Source organism: Hypanus sabinus, chromosome 6, assembly GCF_030144855.1.
Source record: "Hypanus sabinus isolate sHypSab1 chromosome 6, sHypSab1.hap1, whole genome shotgun sequence".
NCBI classification, from domain to species: Eukaryota; Metazoa; Chordata; class Chondrichthyes; order Myliobatiformes; family Dasyatidae; genus Hypanus; species Hypanus sabinus.
In genome coordinates this window covers 16,245,119-16,266,323 of record NC_082711.1, presented here as the reverse complement: position 1 = coordinate 16,266,323, position 21,205 = coordinate 16,245,119, and the positions used below count along the sequence as shown (strand labels likewise).

The window sequence follows — 21,205 nt, the reverse complement described above, 5'->3', positions numbered from 1 at the left end:
TCTTTGCTTCCCTGATCATCATTATAAGGGGTGATCTTGAAACAGTGGCAGTAGCTATTTTCTTGGAGTACCACTCTATTTTCTGTATACTGCCTCCAACCACAATGAAGAGGCTCAGCCTGCTGCTTATTTTACCTCCCTGGTCCAGTTTATCCAGTTTGTCCATAATCCAGCCCTATCAGCAAATGTGTTGTCTTTCTCTATACCTTGTCAATTTACATCTCCTTTAAATAAGAGTTATATAACAAGGTAGTGTCTTTAGAAATGTTCAATTTCATATATTATTCAACCTTAGAAGGTCTAAAAACTCAACAATCCAACCACAACTGATTGACCTCACTTCCTGACAAATGCAACAGCTTCTGAACATTTGTTTTAAGATTCACTCCCAGAATTATATCCGCAGTAGCCAAAGCAATTACATAACTTACCTTCAATCATGACAACTTGATCTTTTCTCTTTTCTGGGATTAGGACAGGGGCCTGAAGGTACAACTCTGCAACGTCTCTGGCTGTACCCAGTTTGTTTGTAATCTGGGAAATTAAAAGTCAACAATTCAGATTTACAAGTTTAAATGTAGAATAAGACTTCCTCTTAGGCACGAGAAATTACATTGTACTACCCTTTTCTTCCAATTTTCCTTTAAGAAATATATCCAAGTGAATTAGTGCAAGAATTCTAAACATACATGAAATTGTTTTATCTTTATTATGCTGAATTATTTTTTACTTTAATGATACACCATGGATAAGGTCCTTCCAGCCATACCACCCAAGCAACCCCCGACAAACCTAACCTAATTACAAGACAATTTACATGACCAATCAATCTACCCAGTATGTCTGGACTGTGTGGAGGAAACCAAGCACTCAGAACCCACGCATTCCACGGGGAGAACATATGGCGACTCCTTACAGAATGGTGCTGAAATTGAACTCCAAGCTCCAAAACAGTTCAAGCTGTAACAACGTTGCACTAACCGCTATGCTACCATGGCACCCTAGGTGGAGCCAGAAGTTGTGTAAATGACCCAGAGTACAACAGACTGAGTGGCACCTGGTGGCAGCAGACTGCTTTCAGGGAATTCGATCCTGATCTTTCAGATTTCTGCTTTTCTAAGAATAATTTCCACTTCTGGTATTTGTAGAAACAGACCCATTACTACTCACACACAAAAAAGCATGAATACATTAATGTGCTGGAAATAAGGAAAATATTTTAAGGTTTGCAATAATTCAGCTCACCACATTATAGGAAGGATGTGATACACCAGAGAGGATGCAGAGGTGATTCATCAGGATATTGCATGCACTGGAAAGCCTTACATAAGGAGAGAAGAAATAGGCTGGGTTTATTCTCACTGAAACATATGAGGGATGACCTTAGAGGTTTATAAAATTATGGAGGGATTGAAAGAGTAGTTATTCAGAGATATTTTTCCAGCGTTTGGAGTCTAAAACAGAAGGCATAGGTTTAAGATAAGAAATTTGAAGGAGTCCTGTGGGGAAACTTTTTACAGAGGATTGTAATATGAAACAAGTTACCAGAAGAACTAGTAGAGGCAGGTACAGTTACAGTGTTTAAAATATGCAGACAGATACTTGGATGTTAAAGGAGTACAGCACAATGGGCCTAATGGGGGCAAATAGAATTAGCTTCAATAAACATCACAAGTGGTATGTTTGAGTTGAAGCAAAGCATCTATTTCTATGCAGTACAACTTGATGAATCCATTTTAGTTACTCTGAGACATCGATTGGAATTAGTCAGGAAAGTTATCAATGAATTAGTGGAATCTCTTCAATCTTCTTTTTGTCCAGAAATAAAGTTCATGCTTCTGTACTTGAAAACCAGCAAAGGTAACTAACATGACTTGTTAATATTTCAAGATTAGAAACTGCTGGAAACTTTTAAGGTCCTATATGACCCTCTCAGTGACAGGTTAGCAGCAGAAAAGGTGAGCAGTTTCAAGTTCTTGAGTGTCATTGACTGTGAAGATCTATCCTTGGCTCCAACGTATTGATGCAATTATAAAGAAGGTATATCAGCAGCTATATTTCCTTAGGTGTTTGAGGAGATTTGGTATGTCACCAAAGACTCTAATACGTTTCTACAGATGTATCATGAAGAGCATTCCAACTGGTTGCATCATCATCTGGTATGGAGGAGCCATTGCACTATGCTGGATAAAGCTGCTGAGGGTTGCAAACTCAGCCGGCTCCATCATGGGCGTTAGCCACCCCAACATTCAAGACACCTTCAAAAGGTGATGCCTCATAAAAGCAGCATCCACCATTAAGGATCCACATCACTCAGGACATGCTCTCTCCTTACTATTACCATCAGAGAAGAGGTACAGGATCCTGAAGACACACACAATGTTTTAGAAACTGCTTCTTCCCCTCTGCTATCAGACTTCTGAATGAACAATGAACCAAGCCATGAACACTATCTATCTTGCTTTCTTTTAAATTTTCTTCAAAATACATATTTATTATAACTTACAGCATTTTTGATGTACATTGCACTATTGATGCAAAACAACAAATTTCACGGTGTATGTCAGTGATATTAAACCTGTTTCTGATACCGAATACAAGACACTTAAGAAGATTACTGAAGCACTAGTGTTCAATATCAGTTTGTAATTGCAAGCCATAAAGATAACTGAAGAACCCCTAATTCCCTGCCCTGACTGCCTCATTTTCATCATGGATGTTCAGTTCCTACACTTCTGTCCCCCAACCAAGAAGGCCTCTCTCCACCTCTCTCCACTTCTTTCTTAACAAAAGGCCCAACTAGTTCCTCTTCACCATCATCCTTTTCTGTCTGACAGAACTGGTCCTCACACTCACAATTTCTCCTTTGGTTCCTTCCACTTTCTCCAAGCTCGAGAGGTTATCATGGGAATCTGCATGGGCCCCAGCTATATCTGCCTTTTCAATGGCTACTTACAAGAGTTCATGTTCCAAGCCTTCCCAGTTAATGCTCCCCAAGTCTTCGTACACTACACTGAGAACTGCTTTGGTGCTGCTTCAGACACCCATGCTGATCTTGTCAATTTCATCAACTTTCCCCTCCAACTTTCACCCTGCTCTTAAAATCACTTGGTACATTTCTGACACCTCTCTCCTCTTTCTTGATTTGTATCCATCTCTAGAGACAAACTGTCTGCCGACATATTTTATAAACCTACCTATTTCCATGGCTATATTGACTATACCTCCTCCCACCCTGGCTCCTGTAAAAATGCTGTATCTTTTTTATCAGTTCCTTCATCTCTATTGCATCTGTTCCCAGAATGAGGCTTTCTATTCCAAACAGAGGCGTACTCCTTTTTCAAAGAAAAAGGGAGTTCCCTTCCTCCACCATTGATGCTGAGTTCATCCGCACCTACCACCTCATGAGCCAACATATCCTATACACCATTCTCAACTTCTGCCATCTTCAATGGGATCCTACTACCAAACACACCTTTACCTCCCGATGATACTCCACTTTTTGCGGAGATCACTCCCTCCGTGATAGGGCATGATAAATGGTAGGGCATTGAAGAATGCAGTAGAACACAGTGATCTAGGAATAATGATGCATAGTTCCCTGAAAGTGGAATCTCATGTGGATAGGGTGGTGAAGAAAGCTTTTGGTATGTTGGCATTTATAAATCAGAGCATTGAGTATAGGAGTTGGGATGTAATGTTAAAATTGTACAAGACATTGGTAAGGTCGAATTTGGAGTATTGTGTGCAGTTCTGGTCACTGAATTATAGGAAAGATGTCAACAAAATAGAGAGAGTACAGAGAATGTTACCTGGGTTTCAGCACCTAAGTTACAGGGAAAGATTGAACAAGTTAGGTCTTTATTCTTTGGAGCATAGAAGGTTGAGGGGGGACTTGATAGAGGTATTTAAAATTATGAGGGGGATAGATAGAGTTGACATGGATAGGCTTTTTCCATTGGGAGTAGGGGAGATTCAAACAAGAGGACATGAGTTGACAGTTAGGGGGCAAAAGTTTAAGGGTAACACGAGGGGGAATTTCTTTACTCAGAGAGTGGTAGCTGTGTGGAACGAGCTTCCAGTAGAAGTGGTAGAGGCAGGTTCGGTATTGTTATTTAAAGTAAAATTGGATAGGTATATGGACAGGAAAGGAATGGAGGGTTATGGGCTGAGTGTGGGTCAGTGGGACCAGGTGAACGTAAGCGTTCAGCAAGGACTGGAAAGGCCGAGATGGCCTGTTTCCGTGCTATAATTGTTATATGGTTATGATTCCCTGGTTCATTCATCCCTCCCTACTAATCTCCCTGAAAGCGACAGAAATGCTACACCTGCCCATTCACCTCCTCCTTTACTTTCATTCAAGGCCACAAACAGTCTTTCCACGTGAGGCACCACTTCACCTGTAAATCTCTTAAGGCGTCTATTGTATCCAGTGCTCCTGATGTGACTTCCTCTACATTGGTGAGACCTGCCGTAAATTGGGGGACCACTTTGTTGAGTACCTCTACTCCATCCACCAAAAGCAGTATTTCTCGGTGGCCAACCATTTCAATTCCTATCGCCATTTCAGTTCTGACACATCAGTCCACAGCATCCTCTTTTGCCATGATGAGGCCACTCTTAGGGGGAAGGAGGAACACCTCATATTCTGTCTAGGGTAGCCTCCAATCTGATGGCTTGAACATCAATTTCTCTTCTTGGTAATTTTTCCCTCCTCTTCCCTCTTCTATTCCCCACCCTGATCTTTTACCTCTTCTCCTCACCTGCCTATCACCTCCCGCTGGTGCCCCTCCTTCTTCCCTTTCTCCCATGGTCCACTTTCCTCTGATATCAGATTCCTTCTTCTCCAGCCCTTTACCTTTCCCACCCACCTGGCTTCTAGCTAGTTCTCCTTCCTATCACCTTCTAGCTAGTTCTCCTTTCCTTCCCTCCCTCCCACCACCATTTTAATCTGCCATCCTTCTTCTTATCCAGTACTGAAGTGTCTTGGTCTGATACATTGATTGTTTATTCATTTCTATAGATACCGCTTGACCTGCTGAGTTCCTCCAGCATTTTGTACATGTTTCAATTGAAGAACCTTGTCTTGGTTAGAACTCCAATATTAATAGGCTTTATGATTAAAACAGCTAATTGGTAGCACCTTCAGATGTGGTAATAGAGAGTTCTGTCTCTGTGTGCATAAAAATGTTGTTTAAGTTTATTCAGTCACTGTTGCTGAATCAGATGTACAACTTTTCCCACCATCTTCAAGAGGTGGTGCCTCAAGAAAGTGGCACCCAACACCCAGATTCTCACCATCTGGGGCATGCCCTCTTCTTGCTACTACAAGGAATGCTGTTGCAGGAAAGCAGCATTGCATCATCAAGGGCCTCCACCACATGGGCCATGCACTTTCTCGCTATTGCCATCGGGCAGGAGGTACAGGAGCCTCAGGTCTCACACCACCAGGTTCAGGAACAGTTATTTTCTATCAACCATCAGGCTCCTGAACCAGGAGGGATAACTTCATTTGTCCCAACGCTACTGAAATGATTCCACAACATACGGATGCACTTTCAAGGACTCTATAATTCATGTTCCCGATATTTATTGTTTGTTTGTTTATCTATTATTTTGTTTGTTTCTCTTTTATCATTCCTTATTTTTGCACTCTTTATTTTTGTAATTTATAGTAACTTTGTGTCCTTGTACTGTACTTCTGCTGTAAAACAACAAATTTCATGTAACCTAAGAGAGTGATAATAAAGCATCACATACAAAATGCTGGAGGAATTCAGCAGGCCAGCGAGCATTTATGGAAAAAAAGGTCTTGGCCTGAAAAGTCGACTGTATTTTTTTTTCTACAGATGCTGTCTGAGCTGCTGAGTTCCTCCAGCATTTCGTGTGTGTTGCTTGAATTTCCAGCTTCTGCAGATTTTCTCTCGATTGAGAGTGATAATAAATCTCATTCATATTCTGAAACAGTGAATGAGACTGGGAAGCGCGCTTTACATGTATGGAATATGAAAATAGATCAACATACAACTCCTTATTAAATTTTGCTAGACTGAAGAACTTAGTTTTGCTATTAAGTACTAATTTTGTTGAATTATAACTTTATGCCATACTCACTTCACATTCATAGAATCCAAGGTCATTCTTCTCTGTGTTTTTGACGATCAGCATTGCAACTCCAAATTGTGGGTCAAAGAAAGTCTGGTACTTTGTCTTATTTGTCAGTGGTAAGCCACCAGTAGTCCATCTTCAAAAAGAACAGAATAATTAATCACAAATGGTGACAGAATGTAAAATAACTCTGAAAACATTAGTTTTAATATTTCAAAATCATGTTGAGTGAAAAAATAAATCAACCTTGACAACTTTAAGATCAACTTGCCAATATTTAATTAGCCTGGATTCTGTTCCATTCAGAAAGTATAAAAAAATCAAATAAGTTTACACATTGAGAGCAGGAAACCCCAGATTCATGGAATCATGGAAATCTGGGGAAGGGTGGGGAAAGAAAAGAAAGACAAATTAAAGAGAGAAATGACTAACTGGTTTAGCACAAGGACCAGAAATTAGCAGTGGTAACTTGGAGAAGGGAATCTGTGGAAGGCGTTGGGGAGGGTGAGGCATGCAGATAAGAGGCATGCAAGTATATAAACATTTCAGACAAGAGGCCATTAACACTGTTTGTGATTGCAGTAAAGATATTATTTAGCAAATTTTTTATTTTGATAAGGGCATATCACAGAAACATTTAAAAAAACCTTAGAGATCATAAATATTTGACCAAAATAAGTGAATTTTATGGAGGATCAGGGAAAGAAGGATAACTTCAAGGGATGGTCTTTGTTTCTAACCATTGTCTATGAAGCTATTGTCATAACACAAAACCTCAGTAGAGGAATGAAGAATTTTAAATCAAGGGAAGGAAAAACTGAAGCCTTTTAAGTAAGAACCTTACCTTATTTGAGGGGCTGGTGCCGCTTCAATAGTGCATACAAACTGTGTATCTGCATTCTCAACAAATGGAATGTTTTTAAGATGGCTTACAATCCTTGGGGGCACTGAAATTTAAAACAGCATTTTTAACTGATATGGTAAAGGTTCCTAAAATGGATTTATTAAAATATCATTCAGAATATTATTTTTACAAGGATGTTGTCGGGGCTTCAGGGCCTGAGTTACAGAGACAGGTTGAATAGGTTTGGACTTTATTTCCTGAAGCATAGGAAAATGAAGAAAGGTTTGATGGAGTATATATGAAGGGAATAGGTAGAATAAATGCAAGTTAAGCTTTTTCCATGGAACAGGCCAGGCATCTATGGAAAACAAGTACAGTGGATGCTTCAGGCCGAGACCCATCAGCAGGACTGTAAAGGTGATTGTACTCTTTTCCATAGAAGCTGCCTGGCCTGCTGAATTCCTCCAGCATTTTGTGTGTGTTACTTGGATTTCATCATCACAGGTTTTCTCCTGTTTTTCCACTGAGGTTGGGTGGGACTAGAACTAGAGATTTAGGATGAAAGGGGAACCTGAGAGGGAACTTTTTCTCTTAGTGCAGGGTTTCCCAACTTTTTTTATGTCATGGACTAATACCATTAAGGAAGAGGTCTATAGACCCCAGGTTAGGAACCCCGGATTCTAGAGGGTGAGCGTGGAATGAGCGTGGTAGATGCCGGTTCAATTGCAACATTTACAAGAAGTTTAGATAGGTATTGTGGGCTATTGTCCGGTTATGGCTAGATAGGACTAGACAGCAAAACAGGTCAGCATGGACTAAATGGGCCAAAGTGCCTGTTTCTATGTGGTAATGCTCTATGACTCGAAGTAACTAAACTACATCTTAGCTATTGAAAATTTAGGGATTATAAACTAACGTGTATAGAAAACATTTCTACTACCAAATGGGCATGCTCAGGGCAGGTGATAGATGAATAATTGTAAATTCCTCTAGATCCTGATGTGGATCTGCTCCTCTTTCCAACTTCACATTCAGCTGAAATTAGTACTTTATTGGAGGGATTCTCCAATGACTCCCTTAATGATTGTTTTTTGGCCTGTACAGTATATAGATAAAGTTCCTCAAAACACGTCTGTCTTACTGTCAACTCTAACAAAAACCGAAAATGCTGAAAAACTCAATACATCAAGCAGCACTGGCAAGAGAGACGGAGTTAAAGTTTCAGGTCAAAAGGCTCTTTTTGTCTTAATGTCTAACAAATGATCTTTGGCCTAAAAATAACTGCTTCCACAAATGTTGCCTGGCCTGATAAGTTTTTCTAGTATTTTCGTTTGCATTTCAGTTTCCAATTTCTACAGGTTTAAAAAAATATCATTACAGTACTATTAACTATGCTTGGAATAAATCCATTTGTTAAAAAGAGTACATGAAAATGGTGTCAGATGTTAAATGTTCTTTCAAAAGGTTGATATCCCACATATGCCATTTTTAATGGTCAGGCACCCTCTTCATATCTGATGCATCATCTGAATTCACAGAATTGGTATAGTTATGCCTAGTTCAGGGAAGTTCAGTTATGTGAAAACTATAACTTAGAACTCAGCTTAAGCTCTGCACTGACAAAAGATACATACTTTTAAAATAAAACAGAATGCTATAATTTATACCAGAAAAAAGGAACTTAACATATTTACATTTAATAAAAGAAATCTATCATTAATACAAAATAGATACCCAAAAATTGTAATCAAATACCTTGTACAAGAATCTTTCCGAGTGTACTGGCATTCCCAGCAGCACTGGCTGCATAACACATATACTGCCCAGAATCAGCAGCATTTAGAGTATCTAAGATCAAAGTGCAGGAACCGTCCTCATCCTCAATAATAATATGATGCGGGTCAACCTCCACAGGTTTGCCATCTAGTGGAACAACATGAATATGTCCAGAGGAATTAATGAATGTTTGTGAGATTATCATATCAACAGATATCCATCATCAAACAAGAAAAGGTAAATCACATTAATTTAAACATCTGGTTTGATCAAAAACTAAAATGATCTTTTTCTATACATGCTACATGAGACTGGAACATTACTTCCAAAACCAATATGTAATCACAGCTCATTAATACTCTTGAAAAGGGTAGCCTTTTCAAACCCTGTTAGGAACTACCAAGATGTTCTTAAATAGGGATGTTCCAGGATTTATTCAGTAATTATGAAAAACTGGCACTGTAATTCCAAATTAGGCTGGTCTGTAATCTGGAGGGAAGTTGCTAATGGCATCACTTCCGTATTTAGTACTGTGCAAAAGCTTTAGGCACCCTAGCTTTTTTTGTATGGTTTCAGATGGTATAGTCTCTGCAGACCACTGATCTGAGTATCACCAAGGCTGTCTGAGATTACCAGGAGAGACAGAAGCAAGCGAGATAGCCAAAGTCTGCAGAAGAACTGTAGCAAATTCTTCAAGATGCTTGGAACAATCTACCAGCCAATTTTCTTATGAAACTGTACCACAGTGAGATAATTAGTGCAGTTTTAAAGGCAAAGGGTGGTCACACCAAATATTGATTTGATTTAGTTTTTTACTGCTTACTGAACCTTATGATAAATGCTTCAATATTTAGACACCTCATTTCATTATTGTAGCAAGCATCTTCACTTTACAGGATCTTTTTACATGTGCCTAAGACTTTTGTGCAGTACAGTACTTGCTGCCTGTGACCATAAAGTCAGTTTATGGTCCTTCTAAATCAAGATGCTCCCCCTTGCTGTCATCTGATGGGTCAAGCCTGATCAAAGACCAGGAAGGACTGAAAAACCGCTGGGCTGAACACTTCCAACCTCCTCAATAGGCTGTCCACAGTTGATCCTGTTGTCTTACAGCAGATCCCTCAGCACCCAGTCCTGGATGACCTAGACCTGCCACCCTCTACTGATGAGATCAAGAAAGCAATTTCGCAGATGAACTCAAATAAAGCAACGGGGCAGGATGGCATTCCTGCTGAGATCTACAAAGCATTAGGCCCAACTGCCTTACAGGCATTCCAAGACATCCTGGAAGACATTTGGATCACAGAGATGCCTGACGACTTCCACAATGCCCTCATTGTGGCTCTCTACAAAAACAAGGGAAGCAAATCAGACTGCAGAAACTACACGGTTATCTCACTGCTGTCCATTGCAGGCAAGACTTTTGTCCACATTCTCCTGAGCAGACTTGTCACTGTCTCGGAAAGGAACCTCCCGGAGGCGCAGTGTGGCTTTCGGCCAGAATGGAGTACAGTAGACATGGTATTTGCTGTGAGGCAAGTCCAGGAGAAGTGCATCGAGTAGAACAAGCCTCTTTACTCTGACTTCACTGACCTGACAAAGGCATTTGACACTGTAAACAGGGAGGCTCTCTGGATCATCCTGAGCCGTTACGGATGCCCAAGGAAATTCATGAAGATGATTCAGCTGCTCCACGACAGAATGATAGGACAGGTCCCTTGTAGTGGTGATACGTCAGCTGCATTTGCCATTTCCAATGGGGTGAAGCAGGGCTGCGTCCTTGCCTCATTTCTGTTTAATCTGTTCTTCACTTGCGTGTTGTCACATGCTGCCCAAGGTCTAAAGGAGGGAGGGAACATCTTTTGGATGGACAGCTCTCTCTTTGACCTTTGCCACTTGAACGCACGGAAGTGCCTCCATACAGTCATTTAAGAAACCCTCTTTGCTGATGACCGTGTGCTCCTGGTGCACAAAGACAGTGATCTACAGTTGACGTTGAATAAATTCTCAGATGCTGCTATGCCCTTTGGCCTGACTATCAGCCTGAACAAGACTGAAGTACTTCACCAGCCCATACCAAACACCAACCCCATAGAACCAAAAATCACTGTTGATGACACCCAGCTGACAAATGTAAACAGCTTCAAATACTTGGGAAGCATCATCTCAAGGTTTGGGTCTTTGGGCAAAGAAATTGACTTGAGTATCAGCAAGGCCAGCCAGGGTCCGGGGAGGCTGTGTACCAGAGTGCTCAATCAACACAACGTTTGCATCTCCACAAAGCTGGAAGCCTACAGAGCTGTGGTCATCCCTTCTCCCCTATATGGATATGAAACCTAGACTCTATACCGACAACACATCAAACAACTGGAGAAATTTCACATGCGCATCCTCCGCTCCATCCTTGGCAAGTCCATGTCTCCAACTTGGAGGTCTTAGATCGTGCGGAGTCCACTAGCATTAAGTCCCTGATCATCAGAGCCTAGATACAGTGGGTGGGACACGTCATCAGAATGGACGACCACTGTATGCCTCGTCAGCTGCTCTACGGTGAACTGGAGACTGGAAAGAGACCTCAAGGTCACCCACGCAAGCGCCACAAAGACGCTGTGAAGGAAACCCTACGCTACTGTGACATTCAGCCAAAGGAACTAGAAGCTGCGGCTGCTGACAGAACCTGCAGGCGAGCCCTGTGCTATGAAGCCTACACCAGTTTTGAAGACAGGCGCTGCCAAAAACTGATGGAAAACCTTCAGCGGCGTCACAGAACAGCAGCCACAATTATTACAACAGCGGACTTCCAGTGCTAGACTCTGTGCTTCCAGATTGGGACTGCAGAGCCACCTCCGTGTTCACAGATGAACTGCACAACAGCATGTCTTCTTCGAATCTGAAGGCCTACCATTACTTCTAGGAGCTAGAAGTCATAATAAAGAAAAACAAAAATTAATGCTGAATACACTCAGCAACTCAAGCAGCATCTGTAGAAAGAGAAGCAGAGTTAACAATTCAGTTGCAAGACTTCATCAAAACTGGAAATGAGGAATTATAAGAAACAGAGAAACCCTACAGCACAATGCAGGCCCTTCGGCCCACAATGTTGTGTCGAACATATACTTAATATAGAAATTTCCTAGGATTACCCATAGCCTTCTATTTTTCTAAGCTCCATGTACCTATCCAAGAGTTTCTTAAAAGACCCTACTGTAACTGCCTCCACTATCATCACCAGCAGCCCATTCCACACACTCACCACTCTCTGCATTAAAAAAAACTTACCCCTGACATCTCCTCTGTACCTACTTCCAAGCACCTTAAAACTATGCCCCCTCATGTTAGCCATTTCAGCCCTGGGAAAGAGCCACTGACTATCCACATGACCAAAGCCTCTCATCATCTTATACACTTCTACCAGGTCATCTCTCACCCTTCGTCGCGGCAAGGAGAAAAGGCCAAGTTCACTCAATCTATTCTCATAAGGCATGCTCCTCAATCCAGGCAACATCCTTGTAAATCTCCTCTGCCCCCTTTCTATAGTTTCTACATTCATCCTGTAGTGAGGTGGCCAGAATTGAGCATAGTACTCCAAGTGGAGTCCTATATAGCTGTAACATTATCCCTCAACTCTTGAACTCAACCTCACGGTTGAAGAAGGCCAATACACCGTATGTCTTCTTAAGCACACAGTTAACCTGCGCAGCAGCTTTGAGTGTCCTATGGACTCGGACGCCAAGATCCCTCTGATCCTCCACACTGCCAAGAGTCTTACTATTAAAGCTATGTTCTGCCATCATATTTGACCTACCAATATGAACCGCCTCACACTTATCTAGGTTGAACTCCATCTGCCACTTCTCAGCCTAGTTTTGCATTCTACTTGTATCCTATTGTATAAAGGAATCAATTAATGAAGAAAATCAAACAGAATGAACCTATATCTGTTGGAGTTTAGAAAAAATTTATTTGAAATTATAAAGAAGTTCTTGAACTTCTTGTAGACTTCCAGATTGCTGTAAACTCTGACAGCACTCCACACTATCCACAACACCCCAACCCTCTGTGTCATCAGCAAACCTAACCCATCGCTCCACTTCCCCATCCAGGTCATTTATAAAAATCACAAAGAGAAGGGGTCCCAGAACAGATCCCTGAGGCACACTACTGGTCACCGGCCTCCATGCAGAATATGACCCGTCTACAACCACTCATTGCCTTCTGTGGGCAAGCCAATTCTGGATCCACAAAGCAATGTCTCTTGGATCCCATAATTCCTTACTTTCTTAATAAGTCTCGCATGGGGTACCTTATCAAATGCTTTGCTGAAAGATAGTGGCAAGAAGCAGACAACAAGTGGATGGATGGAGATGACAATCTGTTTTAGAATGAGGCCAGGTTTTCCCTAATTCTATGCTGTTTTCAGTACTATCTGGATTATAGATAAATAGATAAAGGCAGATAGATAGATAAATAGATAGAGAGGGACAATGCTGGAAAAGCCCAGTGGATCAAGCAGTCAGAGGATAGAGAAAAGCTAAGTTAGTATTACCATTCACAAGTCAATCTACCGCAAAAATGCCCACTTCGGATACACATCATGGAAGTGAGATCTGAAAGCTGCATCAGGCCCTAAATGGAATGTTGTACCTCATCCCCACAAAGGGCAATGCAAAAGCACTCCAAATTAACACATTGATATATAGGTTTGGAGAGGGAGTGGGATGGAGAAATCATTTTGTAGGGAATGCAATCATCCAATCCACATTAGGTTCCCTTAATACAGAGGAGATCATACTGTGAACGTAAATGCATTACACTAGATTGGAAGACATGAAAACAGCTAGTGGAGGTGAAACAGAAGAACAGGGAATGTGACTTAAACAGTAAATTGCAGGCCCATGGTGAATGTTGTAGAAACAAGAATGAGGGGGTACAGGTACATAGTTCTGTGAAACTGGCAACACATGTGGACAGGGAGAAAATATTTGTCACACTTGTTTTCACTGCTCAGTGTACGGAGTACAACAGCTGGGGTGTCATGTCACTGTTGTACAAGATGTTAGTGAAAAAGCACTTGGAATATTGTGATAAGTTCTGATCGCTTAGCTACAAGAATGATGTCATTAAGTTGGAAGGGGTGCAGTAAAGACTCATCAAGATGTTGCTGGGATTGGAGAGCTTGAGTTATAAGGAGAGATGATAGGCTGGAGCTGCTTTCTCTGGGGCATAGGAGGCTGAGGGGTAACGTTATAGAGGTTTATAAAATCATGGTGGAGATGGGTAAAGTGGATGATTACAATCTTTTTCCAAGGGTAGGGGAGTCTAAAACTAGAGGGCATGGCTTTATAGTGAGGGGAAAGAGTTAAAGGGGACCTGAGGGACAAGTTTGTCCACACTTAGTGTGATAAATACATGGATTGAGCTACCAGAGCAAGTGGTAGCACTGGAAACAATTACAACTTTTAAAAGTTATTTAGAAAGGTACATGCTAAGGAAAAAAAAATAGGGATAAGGGCCAAATACAATACTACTAAACTGTAGTTAAAATAAACTCAATCTTTATACAGTCCAGGAGTCAGTCTGGTGAACCTTTGCCATCTCTCCAAAGCAAGAATTTCCTACCTCAGTTATGGAGACCAAAACTGAACACAACAGTTGTTGTTTCAAGGTCCTGTACAATTGTAATAAGAGATTCCTGTACTCATGATGAAATGCAATGCTTGTTGAACCTTGGAAAACAGCATAAAATGTTTAAGAAAAATTCACTCCCACTTATGCTACGAGTGTTTCACAAAGATTGCAAATTGCACTAAAAAGTTCCATTTATATTTGCAAAGGATGAAACATGCACAACTTAAATTTCATTATGTATCTAAAGGGCATGGCTTTAAGGTGTGAGGGATGAGATTTAAAGAGATTTCTAAGGCAGGTTTGTTTATACAGAAAGTGATAGGTACCTGGAATGTTCTGCCTAGAAGATGGTAGAAGTATGCATGATAGCAGTGTTTAAAGGCATTTAGACAGACACATGAACAGATAAAGAATGGAAGTACGGTAATATGCAAAAGTTGTAGGCACATTATATATAACTAGGGTGCCTAAGACTTTTCACAGTACTGTATTTGTCAACATGGAGCGGAGAGTGACTTTGTAAATCTGGTAGGAGCAAAGAATGCTGGGAATGATGAGGGTGGAGAACTGTGGGAAGGGTGTAGAGTACTACGGGGTGGGTGGCGAGGGTGCAGACACACCCAGCCCTGAGACACCAGGCAAGGTAATTTGATTCCAAACAACTGGTTTATTGATCATTACACAATACCTTCCTAGTTCTTCCCACACTCTCCCCTCTCCCCCTTTTCCCAACTATGATTCCATTCTCCCTACCCCCTTCCCACTCTCAGTCTACAATAGACTCCTGTATCAGATTCAGGTTTATCATCACTCACATTTGCCATGAAATTAGTTTTTTTTAAATTGCAGCAAAGTTCAGTGCAATGCATAAAATTACTGCAGTACTGTGCAAATGTCTTAGGCACTCTAGCCATATATATAGTGAAGATCTTTGCACAGCACTGTATATAGACAAGGAGATGTAAAGTTTAAATTGGCATTATCATTGGCACAGATGTGGCCTGTTCCAATGCTGTATCATTCTACTTTCAATGTTTATTTTTCCCTTTCAGGACTCTGAGGCTGATTACAGCAACTCTGATAGCCAGCTTAGTAGAGATCAGAAGTCAAATGTGTGGTTTTCCTGTCCACATAGCTTTTATCATCACATAAACGATGAACTCTTACAATCTTCTCTGAAAAGATGGCAAAGGATAATAATATCTGTATTTTTGCCAGGATGCATATTATAGTCACATAGTCTATCAGTAAACTGTGATATTACCTTTGTACCATGTGATAACTGGTCTGGGATTTCCAATAACCAGACATGCTAATTTCACTGTTTGTCCCATTTCAGCAGTGCAATCTGCCAGTTTCTCCACAAATTCTGGGGGATCTAAAAAACACAAACACCCACTTAATTCAATCATGGCTCACAAGGGAAGTTAAAGAGAAGCATTAAAACATACAATATTTCAAAAACTAGCAGGAAACTATAGTGGTGGGAAGTTTTTAAAATCCATCAGAACACAACAAGTAAAGCCAAATGGGGAGAAAAGATGAAATATGAAGGTAAGCTACCTGACAATATGAGGATGCCATAAGTTTTTTCAGATATACAAAGAGTAAAATTGAGGCTAAGTGGACACTGAACAACTGGAAAAAGCTGCTGGAGAAGTAGTAATAGGAAACAAAGAAATGGTGGATGAACTGAATAAGTACGTTGCGTCAGTCTTCACTGTGGAAGACATCAGCAACATGCCAGAATTTTGAGAGAGTCAGGGGCAGACGTGAATGTAGTCACTAATACTAAAGAGAAGGTACTTGGAAACTGGAAGGTCTGAAGATGGATAAGTTACCTAGACAAGATGAACTACACCCCAGGGTTCTGCAAGAGGTAGTTGAAGAGAATGTACGAGGACTGGAAAATTGCAAACGTCACTCCACTCTTTAAGAAGGGAGGCAGACAAATTACAGGATACAGTGGATAATGTTGTTTCAAGTAGTGGGAGAGCCTAGGACCAGAAGGCACAGCCTCAGAATAAAAAGACATTCCATTAGAACAGGGATGAGAAGCTATTTCTTTAGTCAGGGAATGGTAAGTCTGTGGAATTCATTATCACAGACACCTATGGAGGCCGACACATTGGATATATTTAAAACAGAGGTTGATAGGTTCTTGATTAGTAAGGGCATCAAAGGGTACGGGCAGAAATCAGGAGAATGGAGGAAAAATATTTATCAGCTATGATCAAATGTTGAAGCAGACCCAATGGACTAAATGGCCTAACTCTGTTCCTTTGTCTTATAGTGTTATGGAAAAAGGTTTTTAGCATGCTGGTCTTCATAATTCAAGACACTGAGGATATTGGTATGACTATACGGGGTACTGGTGAGGCTACACTTGGAGTATTGAGTCCAGTTTGGTTGCATTGCTACAAAAAAAATGTTATTCAAGTGGAAAGTTTGCAGAAAAGATTTAGAAGGATGCTGCTATGAATTGAAGGACTGAATTATAGGCAGAGGTTAGATAGGCAAAGATTTTATTCCCTAGAGTACAGAAGACTTATGGATTTGTATAAAATATTTGGCATTAATTGAGTACACAAACTCAGTCTTTTATACCAGGGTTAGAGAATCAAAACTAGGGGACAATATTTTAAGATGGAAAGAGAACGTATGTTTGTAGAATGAGCACCCAGAGGAAGGGGTTGAGGTAGCTACAATAACAATTTTTATAAGACAGCTGGACAAATACATGATTGAAAGGTTTAGCAAATTATGGGCCAAATGCTGTCAAGTAGCTTGGATGGGGCACCTTGATCAGCCTGATTCCATGCTGTGTAACTCGCTGGCTCTTGAAAACAGCAATAAAATATTTTATAGAATGTACAGTAAAGGATTCAAATCATATTCATTATAGGTTGTGACTGTTTGTGTTAGTGGGTTAAACATGACATTGTATATGGCCCATGAAAGAATCTAATGTAGTAGGTTGAAAGGACATATATTTCTACTTCTGACTGTCAGAAAGTCATAAAAGTTTCTTATGGTTACAGGAGCAAAAAAAAAACCTTAAATTAAGATCAAGTCAAAAGGATGTCTCACTCAGAAATAAAAATAATATTTGTCACAAATGTGGGATTTATCTGAAATTGAGATTGTGGCAGATTACAATGTATAAAATGTTTCGTTTGCTTGCCTATTGCAGCAGTCCAAGGGAGGTGATGCCAAAGATGGTGTAGCATGGCGTCCATGCCGGGATGCGTGTTGGCCCTTTCCCATCACTGTTGTCATCCAGTGTTTGTTCAGTGGGAGATAAGCAAGATTGCATGCATCCAATTGAACGTTTGTCTGTGGACTGCTGAGAGCTGCTTGTACATGGCAATAACACTCATGCACCACCAATTTATTGGACGTCATTCAGGGACTTGGGCTACATATATTTTTGTGTGATTATACGTTTACTTGCAATCTTATATGTGCTGTATATGCCTTAGGCTGTGTATGACCATCAGTATTGTGTTTGGAACTGTGGCCCCGGAAGAACACTGTTTTGTTTGGATATCATGTATGGTAGAATGATAATTAAAGTTAAACAAACACCTGCATGAAGAAGAAACTTTGGATTACTTACTCTAATCAAATCCATTCTTTAGAGCTGGCAGTGAGTTACACAAAAAATTGTAGGACAAATTATAGAAAGGATAATATTTATACTTTATGCAGCTTGAAAATATTAACAACTATACAAATATGTTCAATAACTTCACTACTTCATTATGGTTAAAATGTTTAATTATTTGGTGTATAATCCTTATTTCCAAATCACTGAGACACATTTGTAAATTAGAAGCACAATTTTTATAGCTTGGATTTTGTTATGTACTTACTCCATGCAGGTATACTGAAGCGCTGCTGGATGCCACAAATGTCTTTCAACCATGATATCTTAATATTCACAGTCCGTGCCTGGAGAGTGTATTTACGTACAGAATCTTCTCGCTCATGCCAAATTTCAAAGGATCTTTCATCACCCTCCACAAAGTCATTTACATCAATATTAGTGAGCTAGGGGAAGTAAAGGAGTGTAAATTCTGGATAATATTTTTTTTTAAAAGGTGATTCTTATGTTGTATGTTCACCTTCAAGAATGGTGAAATATGGAACATCATCAAAAGATCACAAAGGTTTTACAAAGATGAACAGTAAATATTTTATTCAAAGGAAAACCCAGACCACTTGTTTTAATAAACTACATAGCTCCAACAGTAATACGATACAAAAAAATTCTGATGAGAGGCCTTGAAATGTTAACTCTTTATCACTTCACAAAAGATGCTTGATCTCCTGAGTGTATAAATAATTTTATTTATTGAAAAAATAATAAATTGACCATCTGAATGTTCTGAAACAGAAGCAGAAATGCTTTGGCCTAGTTTTTGCTCTGTTGCACTGTGCTTTTTGCACCATATTACAAGTTGGCAATGACCGCACAAAAGATCACATGTTCAGCACAATTCAAATTTCGGCCAGTTTAAAAATAATCATTGGCTTCAAAATCAAATTAATTGTCCTGTGAATTTATACTAATTAAGAGAGTTTATAAACTTCTGAGCAGGCTCTAAAAATTAAATACTTTTGGCATATCTACATTAATAAACATAAAATGAAAACAGAAAAAAGCTAGAAATACTCAGTAGTTCAGACCGCATTTGTGGGAAAGAAATAGAATTGTGTCTGTAAGTTATGCACAATTTGACATTTGGGCCCCAATTCTACCCCTGAAGTGAGCCAGCATATGTACACAAAACTGTAAGCCTACAAAATTTTGTTATGTCTGTTCTTCCAAAGAGGTTACCCTACTTGTACATTTTCAACCCTTAACCAATATCTCCATGTCCTCTCTAACCACAGGCGAGGTCCTCAAGGACAGGTGAGTAGCTAATGCTGTTTCATTATTTAAGAAGGGAACCAGGGATAATCCTGGAAACTACAGACTGGTGAGTCTCATGTCAGTGGTAAGGAGGTTACAGGAAAGAATTCTTAGGGATAGGATTTATGAGCATTTGCAATTAGGGAGAATCAATATGGCTTTGTGTGGAGCAAGGCCCTTTAACTGTGATGATGATCACAGAGATCTTGGATTCCAAGTTCATATCTCCCTGAAAGTGGCTACACAGATTGACAGTGGTTAAGAAGGCATATTGTATGCTTGTCTTTATTAGGTGAGGAAATGAGTTCAGAAGTTATGAGTTCAGAACTCTAGTTAGGCCACATCTGGGGTATTGCATACAGTTCTGGTTGCCCCATTATAGGAAGGATGGCAAGGTTCTGGAGAGGGTGCAGAAGAAGTTTAACAGGATGTTGCCTATATTAGAGGGCATATGCTATAACGAGAGGTTGTACAAACTTGGGTTGTTTTGTCTGGAGTGGCAGAGGCTGAGGTGAGATCTGATAGAGGTTTAGAAGATTATGACAGGCTAGGTAGAGCTGACAAACAGTATCTTTTTCATAGGGTTGAAATGCCTAATACCAGAGGGTATGCAGTTAAGTTTAGAAGGGGTAAATTTTAAAGGAGATATGCAAGGCAAGATTTTTTTATACTGAGAATGGCAGATGCCTGGAATGTGTTGCCTGGGGTGGTGGTAGAGGCAGATACATTAGGGATCTTTTAAAGAGACATTTAGCACATGACTGTCAGGAAAATAGAATGATATGGACAACCTGTAGGAAGAAGAGGTTTAGTTTAGTTGGCCATTTGATGACTAATTTTACTGGTTCAGCACAACATTGAAGGGTCTGCTCTATGCTCTAACCCTCCAAACTTAGTTGAAAGAATAAAAGTACATTGTTAAATCTTTATCTGTTAAACTGTCTTGTCACATTAAAATCTATTAAAATCAATTACATATAAAAGATAATTCTTAATTGATCCTTTTATAAGAACAATGAAAACAAAGCACTAAAGATTCAGACTCAATGACAGATCTTTTTTGCTATACTAGCCTGATTAGTTTGCTGAGGTTTCTGGCAGAGGCTTATAACACTGATGGAAAGGCTAACATTAAAAACAATCATACTGTTACAGGTGAAAGATTCAGTCTCACACTGAAGTTTAGTTCAGGGCTGCCCAGATTTCTGATTCAAGCATGGTACCTGAGCATTGTACAGCAGGCTAAACTAGGAATTATTTTTCCATGGAAATTAGGAAGTCTGTTTAGGATGTAATTTTACCATCAACATACAGTTAGTGAACCTGCTCATATTTATTTGCATGCACTAGCAGGTTTTGGTCACACAACATCCAACAAAGCTATGGACATCCCTGGGAACATGTGTTTAGCATTTGAAAGAAAACGATACAATTCTGAGTTAGAAAGAAAATATGTAATACCAACCTTCATCAGGTTTTTAAAGACATAACATTGTGTATCTGTCCTGCTGTCTCTTCTTGTTTTACAGATCAATAAGTGATTTTTAAAGAGAAAAACAATACGTTTGTGACCTTTCCATGATAGTTTTGCACCAGGAGCTCCCTCCCATACGATGAAGTGCCCCTAAGGAAAACACAATTAAGAACAACTTTATTTTTGTGGGAATAATGTAAAAATATTCTAAAATGCTGCATATAGATATTCAAATCTACATCAGATCAGACTGAATTAGGTGCCAATTCCCACATCAAATAATTGTCACAAAGTACCAACAACAAGAAAGAAATCAGCCGATGTGTAAGGGACTCTATTATCCCAAAGTTCTCTTGCAAGGCTTCACATTTCTATATGATGATACATCACCTGTTTCTTCATCTTTACCAGATTGATGAGTGTCAAAGGGGACATGCCAATTACAAATAAGGAAATC

The 21,205-nt window shown here is 39.9% G+C and overlaps 1 protein-coding gene across 1 annotated transcript in view; it reads right to left on the bottom strand.

The window, feature by feature from the left end:
• The window catches only part of obscnb (obscurin, cytoskeletal calmodulin and titin-interacting RhoGEF b), a 533,110-nt gene that overhangs the window by 111,969 nt on the left and 399,936 nt on the right, over nt 1-21,205 (bottom strand). Inside the window, 7 exon segments of the mRNA XM_059971780.1 lie at nt 432-534; nt 6,115-6,244; nt 6,953-7,055; nt 8,708-8,875; nt 15,621-15,734; nt 18,232-18,409; nt 20,740-20,898. Of these exon segments, the coding sequence (XP_059827763.1) occupies nt 432-534; nt 6,115-6,244; nt 6,953-7,055; nt 8,708-8,875; nt 15,621-15,734; nt 18,232-18,409; nt 20,740-20,898 (955 nt within the window).